At 43.6% G+C, this 7,588-nt stretch overlaps 1 protein-coding gene across 1 annotated transcript; it reads right to left on the bottom strand.

The window, feature by feature from the left end:
• Positions 1–3,763: 3,763 nt before the first annotated feature.
• On the bottom strand, positions 3,764–4,680 carry LOC121647752 (C-C motif chemokine 18-like). The gene is made up of 3 exons (XM_041997422.1): positions 4,461–4,680; positions 4,262–4,388; positions 3,764–4,098 (listed from the first exon to the last, which is right to left on the bottom strand). Exons 1-3 carry the CDS (start codon positions 4,525–4,527, stop codon positions 3,993–3,995), a joined length of 300 nt encoding a protein of 99 aa, XP_041853356.1. The 5' UTR covers positions 4,528–4,680; the 3' UTR covers positions 3,764–3,992.
• Between the last annotated feature and the right edge of the window lie 2,908 nt (positions 4,681–7,588).

The following is a 7,588-nucleotide window of genomic DNA, read 5'->3' as shown; positions in this document are numbered from 1 at the left end:
AAAGAAAAATACTACCTGGAGACTAAACGTAAGTATATTAAATACCAAGGCAGTAATTGAAGAAATTAGAATGGAAATAAAGAGATATATTGAGGAAAATAATACAGAGATATGAGAAATTTATGAAAGACCTGATTGATGATGACCAGACTGGTTTTATTGTAGGATGCCAAACGCAACATTAGAAGAACTCTGCAAATAAACTGGATAGAAACAAAATATAACTAGTGCTATCCTGGTGTGTCAAGGCGGGTAGGACCCACAGAAGAGAGCAACCCAACAAGGTAAGAGGTAACCAATTTATTTATGTGGCTTGAAGGTGGCTTTAGGTGATGATTTTTGTACAGTTTTTGCCTGTTTCTATGCTTTTGAATATAAGAAAAGTCCTTCTTCAGTGTATAGAATATGTCTATATTAATGTTATGTATGTAAAAAATACTCAAAGATTACAGTTAAAAAAATTGTTTAAACGTTCCAGGGATAAAGTAGATAAAGTAGCATGGGCCACCTGTTAACCCTTTCAGCACAGTAAAGCAGAAATAACATTCTAACACAAGCTCGTCCCCATGAAATAAACCCCAAACACATTTCAATAACAAACACAAATAAAATCTATTTTCCTTCGTTCATCATAATCAGAGAACCAGTCAGAGATTTTCTACCAGCTGATCCCGTCCTACCCACCCAGTCCATCCCTCATCCTGACAGAAGACAGAGGCCGGCCGGTTCCTCGGCACATTGTTACCACAGAGACGGACATCCAGCCTTTTCATTTAAGACTTTTCCAAAATATCCACAATGTAGCTGTTAATGAATTTGTTTTTATTTGTTGTGGCTCAGATGGGCTGTCGTATGAAGTCTCTTATTCTCAACATTTCATAATTAGAATTACTTAAAAATACATAGATTAGGACTATATTTCATTGCAGCTGTAAGCAGACTGCTATTTGCTTTAGAATCCATGTATGGGCAGGCTTATAGGCCTCTAGGAGTATCTAAACATAGCAGTGTGTAAGACACACTTACAGTAGATTGTTTCCTGATAAGGGTCTGTCTTAAAGGACTGTACTCTGCAGCTTAGAGAAGTTCAGAGAAGCACACAAACATCCTATATGTAAACTTGTGTTTGATCTATGATTGTCCGATTCAGGACTGAGGAATGTTCTTTGTTTGAAAGCCATATGAGAGACTTACACATCTGGTCTGGGGGTTTTCTACGGTTGGCTTCAGACACCTCCCAGAGATGCATATCTGTTTACGATGTCACTTTTTGTAATAAACTATCATCATTTTTACATTAAACTCTTCTTTTACCTGAAAGTATTTTTTGTCACATCATAAGCTTAAAGCAATTTGCTACAAGATAGTATGATCCGGAGGAGAAGATCTTCATATGATGAAGTCATCATATCACAGAAGCGGCTTTGAAGACACCAAAGGGGAAACAATAGTATGGCACAGAGAGAGGAGAAGTTGTCACCAGATGATGGCTTCACAAAACTTTAGAATGTTATTAAGGACAGTAAACTACAAAATGCCACCATAGACTATTTCTCCACAATTCTATTCTATTCTATTCTACAGTCATTTAGCAGACGCTTTTATCCAAAGCGACTTACATTTGAGAGTAAGAACAACACAAGCATGAATCCAAACAAGATGGGACGTCATAATTAAGTGGTAGTCAGACTGCTTTGAGTCCAGTTGGACGCAGGTGCTGTCATGTAGTGCTAGAGGCAGTGCATATAATTTTTTTTTTTTTTTTTTTAATTCATTTTGTTTAAATCCAAGATCACGATTTCATCTCACAACATCAACTTGGGCATAAGTGCAGCAGCTTCTTCAGTACTTGGTTGAGCCAAAGAGCTGGACAAATCTTTCTACCTCATTCTGAGTAGAAGAGTTAAGCTAAGTGTGGAAATGCTCCTTAAACAACTGAGTCTTTAGCTTGCTTTTAAAAGTGGATAAGGACTCTGCGGATCGGACGGAGTTTGGTAGATGGTTCCACCACTGGGGAACAACAGAGGAGAAGAGTCTAGCTACTGATGTGGCGCCACCTTGTGGTGGGAGCACTAGGCGTCTTTCACTGGCAGAGCGTAACTGTGGAGAGGGAGTGTAGCTCTGGATTAAGGAGTGGCCGTAGACCGGAGCCGTTTGGGTTATTGTTTTGTAAGCCAGAAGCAGAGCTTTGAATCTGATGCGCTGCAACTGGAAGCCAGTGGAGAGCGATTAGCAACGGCGTGACATGAGCTCTTTTGGGCTGGTTGAAGACCAGACGTGCTGCTGCGTTCTGGATCATCTGCAGAGGTTTAACTGAGCATGCAGGCAGGCCAGCCAGTAAGGAGTTGCAGTAGTCAATGTGTGAAATGACCAGAGCCTGGACCAGGAGCTGGGCCGTGTGTTCAGTCAGGTAGGGTCTGATCCTCCTGATGTTGTAGAGAGCAAATCGGCAAGACCGGGAAACCGAGGCAACATGGTCCTTAAAGGTCAGCTGGTTGTCTACCATGACACCAAGATTCCAGGTAGAAGACGTAGGCACAAGCGTGATTGAGCCAAGCTGCACGCTTATCTGTGGCGGTAAAGAAGGATTGGCTGGAAAGACAATAAGCTCAGTCTTGGCGATCCTTCATCCATGCAGAGATATCAGCAACATGCTGATATTCACATTGAGACGTTGTGTCGTCAGGTGGGAAAGAAAGGAAAAGCTGAGTGTCATCTGCATAACAGTGGTAGGAGAAACCATGAGAGCTAATGATGCACTGAGTGAGGAGGTGTATAGTGAAAAGAGAAGAGGGCCAAGCACCGAGCCCTGAGGCACCCTTGTTGTCAGCCCATGTGATCTGGACACGCCCCCTCACCAAGATACTTTGAAGGATCTTCCTGTGAGGTAGGACGTAAACCACGAGAGGACAGATCCTGAGATGCCAAGCTCCGAGAGTGTGGAGAACAGTATATGATGGTTGACCGCGTCAAAGGCCGCAGACAGGTCCAGCAGTATAAGGACTGAGGATTGACCAGCGGATCTGGCAACCCGTAGCGAATCAGTAACTGACAGGAGAGCCAACACCTGCTTCCACAAAATAAACCACACAATGGCATCAGAAAGTTCTCCACAACACATACAATCATCAAGAGAAGAGGATGTTCATGATTTCCGTGTTGTCTCAAAATGAAAAACTGTGAAGTGAGCCCATACGGCTCTTCTGAGCTGTGAGCCCACACCACTTTAAGTCCTGGTAATCCGATTTGATAATCATGAAAACCAGGATTCAGGATCGGGCGATCCAATCCAGTGCTGCTTAGAACAACCGGGATAAAAGTGAGATGGATTACGTGATTCTCCATCCTGGAAAATGGGATTCCCAAATCCAGATGGCTTTAATCATATCTATATGTATATGTATATCTAGTTAAATCTTTTTAAGAACTGGACCCAGGAGGTAAATATTCCCTCCAGAACCAGAGACGCTGGTAGCTGAGAAAGTTCTTCATGTTTCTGCTTCCTCTGCGATCCATCCTGCATCACGGCTGATCCTCATCAGCTCCGTGTGTCTCTCTAACGGCTCATTAACCGAATAAACTTCCTCATTAATTCACTAATATGACATTTGGAAATAAGACGAAGCTCTGATACAAATATGTGTGCTTTAAATATTTTCTTTTTTCTGTTTAATTTTGTTTTCTTGATTTTTCTCTTTGGATGAACTGACCTTTGGAGTCTTTAAAATGCTTGATGAAGACACTGACGACACAAAAACACGACTACTTTTAATCTAAATGTTTTAATGACTTTAATAAGTATGATTTATATTTATACCTTCCATGTAAATAGAGAAGTAAAACATGTTTATCTGACATAAGCTTTGTTAAATTCCAGCTCAGGCTTTGGTCAATCACACTTTTATTTTTACAGCCAGTTTATGAAATACAATGATGAATTAAAACTTCAGGCATACAAAAAGCTGGTGTTCTGTTGTAATCTGGTCCGATCTCTACTGTTTAACACCGCTGCCTTCAGGGTGGAGCTGGCTGTAGACGTTCTGAGCCCACTGGAAGTTCTCCTCGTAGCAGATCTTTCTTCCAGTTATTGTCTGGACTCTGCAGAGCAGACAAACAGTAAAACATCCATTTCTCCTCTCAGTGTTGTCTGAAGTTGCATAAAATTGTGACTAATCATCCAGCCTGCCACACATCTGTCCATGTTCCTGCTAATCATTGCAGCAGCAAACGGAAGAAAATGAACTCAGAAGAATGAACTCACATGAACCCTTTCTTGCGGCAGGAGTGGTGCGTCTTTGTTATGTTAGACACTCGTTTTAATGGCAAATCTGTGCTGCTGAACTGGAAGCAGCAGCTTCTTGGAGCCGTGTTGAACTCCAGAGCGCTGGCTGTGGGAACAAAGGACATAAAGTCAAAATCAGTGAGGAGCAAATTCAGTGTTGAACGCTGAGATGACTTACGCATGGCGTCAGAGCAACAGGCGGCGATCAGCAGCAGCCCCAGAGCAAAGAGCAGAGTCTTCATCATGCTGCCACGAGGATGAGGAGGCAGATTTTCTATCCAGCTTCTGCTGCAATGCAGTTATATGAATTCTTTTGAATGTCAACCCAAAGCCTTTATTTGCAGAGCAGATCCCCCACCTCTTCAAGTTTCCCCGGTGCAGAAATACTCAAACCACTGCTGGTCGCTAATCTGATTAAAATCTTCTCTGTCAGAAAAGGAAAGAGTCTGCTCTACTTTCAGCTTTGCATCTTCCTGTAAACGTCTGCTGATCAAGTTCATCTCGTACCACTAAAAGTTTTCAGCAGAAATGTGTTGTTTTAATTACATTCACATTTAATGACCATTTTATTGTTTTTTTTTCATGTAAATTTAGTTTCTTGTAGCTAAATACTGTAAATTTAAGATGTAATTCACTGAGGTCGTCACACATTCGGTGCTGTTACATTAACTCATAATCAATCAGGTTTTGGGGATTAAAAAAGCCACCCAGTCATGGACTTTTTAAAGTAACATAGTTTTTCTTCTATCTGCATCTTTCAGATGTACAAAAGCTTGTGTCGGTAATAGTGAGAGCACAAGTCTGCTGCATCAGTCTGAAGGCAGAGTTTCTATTCCAGTGACCCGAACCGGAGCCTTGCATCATATGTTCGGTCTTTATGGAATAATGACTGAAATACAGCAAGTCTGTGTGTCTTCATTGCTAGAATTTAACCTAAAAACAATCAAACCTAGCATTTTTTCCTCTTTCTAAAATTTAAGATAAGAAGCTCAGTTGCCGCTTTATCAAAAGTTAAAGTCAAAGTCAGCTTTATTGTCAATTTCATCACACATACTGGACATACGAAGGAAGGGAGATGACGTCTCCCACCGTCCCGCGGTGCAGACGGGACATTTCAACACATGTAACCATTAAAATAAAAATGCACAAGATGAGAAATGAGAAAAACTGAGATTATTGCAGATTGATAAAACTGCCAATAAAAACGAAAGCATCTGAAAATATCTAAAGAGCAGAAAGCAGCGTTCTCCTGATCAGCTCCACCATTACTCAGATGTTATCAGGAAAAACAGGATAGTAAACAAAGTTTAAAGAACTGGTCCCGAAGCCAAATGTACCGACAAGGGTGCACAGTTTCTATGTATACGTTGTAGTATTATGTACAAGCAAAGAGTAGTTTGTATAACTTGTAGTACTATGTTGGGGAGTTATTTATCTGGTGGAAGGAGCTGAGGGTTTCATGGGAGAGAGTTCAGCATCCTGACCGCCTGGTGGATGAAGCTGTTGGTGAGTCTGGTGGTTCAGGAACGGAGGCTCCTGTACCTCCTACCAGTGGGCAGGGCCTCAACAGGGTGTGTGCAGGGCGGCTTGCATAGCTCACCATTGTGATGGCTTAGCTGGTGAGGTGGGTGGTGTTTATTTCCCTCAGGGAGGGAGGTGGTGCACCAATGATCCTTCCAGCTGTGTTCACTCTGCACTGCAGAGCTCTCCTGTTGTAGTAGTGCAGCTCCCACCCACACAGTAAACGTAGAATGTGGTCATGATGGGGGCGGGGCTTTGGCCCACTTGAGTTAGTGCAGGAAGTAGAGGCGCCGCTGGGCTTTCGTCGTAAGTGATGCAGTGTTGGTGGTCCAGGAGATGTTGTCACTGATGTGCAATCCCAGGAATTTGGTGCTGCTCTCTCCACAGCAGCATGGGTGGCCAGGGGTGGATGTTGGGTGGTGTCTCTCTCAATCTCCTTGGTCTCGTTGACATTCAGCAGGAGGTTGTTGTCTCTGCACCACGTAGTCAGAAGAGCCACCTCTTTCCTGTAGTGAGTCTCTTCGCCCTTGGTGATGAGACCCACCAGAGTTGTGTCGTCCGCAAAGTTCACCAGGTGATTTGTGCTGCAGGTTGTTTTGCAGGCGTGTGACAGTAGGGTGTGAAAAAGAATGAGAGGTTCTGAACTTGCTCAAGCTGTTTAGAAATTTCTTTTCCTGCAATTTTCCTGAATATGATGCAGCGAAAATTAATTAAATTGCTTCCATTGTGATCTGTAAGTGGCCTTTTCCGTTAATGCTCCACCCAGCAGCTGTCCCACCTCCTCCTGCTCTGCTCCACCCAGTAGCAGCTACACCTCTGCTGCTGTGACTTTCTTTACTGTGGATGAAGTGCGCATGGAGCTGAGGAAGCTTTGTGGCCAGAAATCTGCTGGCCCTGATATATATATATCTCACCACGGTTGCTAAAGGAATGTGCATCAGAGTTGGCTGTGTCTTTACACACCATCTTTAACCGTAGTCTTCAGACTGGATGTGTCCCTGCCTGGTGGAAAACCTCATGGCAAGGCCTGCAGGACAAAAGGACTACAGACCAGTGGCCCTCACATTCGTTATAATGAAGACTTTGGAGAAACTACTACTCCGATGGCTCCAACCTCAAGTGGAGTGGGTGCTAGACCCTCTTCAATTTGCCAATCAGGAAAACATGGGGGTAGGTGATGCAGTCCTCTGTTTGCTCCACCGGTCTCTTTCCTTCTTGGACAGGTCAGGAGATTATGTGAGGCTGATGTTCTTTGACTTTACAAGCACCTTCCAGCCTCAGTTACCCAGGAGAAAGTTTTTGAGGTTGGGGGGGGGATCCTCTTTTTGTCACCTGGATTCATAATTATCTCACTCAGAGGTCACAGTATGTTCGGCTTGGAAAGTGTGATTCACAAACCTTGCTGGGGCACCACAGGGGACTGTTCTCTTGCCGGGGGGGGGGTGCTTAATTTCGGGTGTGTACTTCATAGATGACGTGTATGTGCATACATGGTTGTGCATTACTGTCAAAAACTTTCTCTGACCATTGTAGCTGATACAACCAGTGGCATCTCACACAGGGACGGAAAGTCCTAACATCCACATGGGCTGCATCCAGGTCTAACTGATTCCAGATTACCTGCTGCACACCTTCGTCATGCTGTTGGGACGGCAAACCCAAACATGATGTACAGTGAAGGACACAGCAGAGAGGGGACCAACCCCCAGCCCCCCAGACCCATCCTTCTCCACATCACCCAAAATCTTCAAAGGATGTCTCTATCCCGGACCGGACTCCAGCGAC

The sequence above is a fragment of the Melanotaenia boesemani genome, chromosome 10 (genome assembly GCF_017639745.1).
Source record: "Melanotaenia boesemani isolate fMelBoe1 chromosome 10, fMelBoe1.pri, whole genome shotgun sequence".
Taxonomy (NCBI): domain Eukaryota; kingdom Metazoa; phylum Chordata; class Actinopteri; order Atheriniformes; family Melanotaeniidae; genus Melanotaenia; species Melanotaenia boesemani.
Note: the sequence above shows the minus strand (reverse complement) of the source record. Positions and strands in the feature narration are given on the sequence as shown.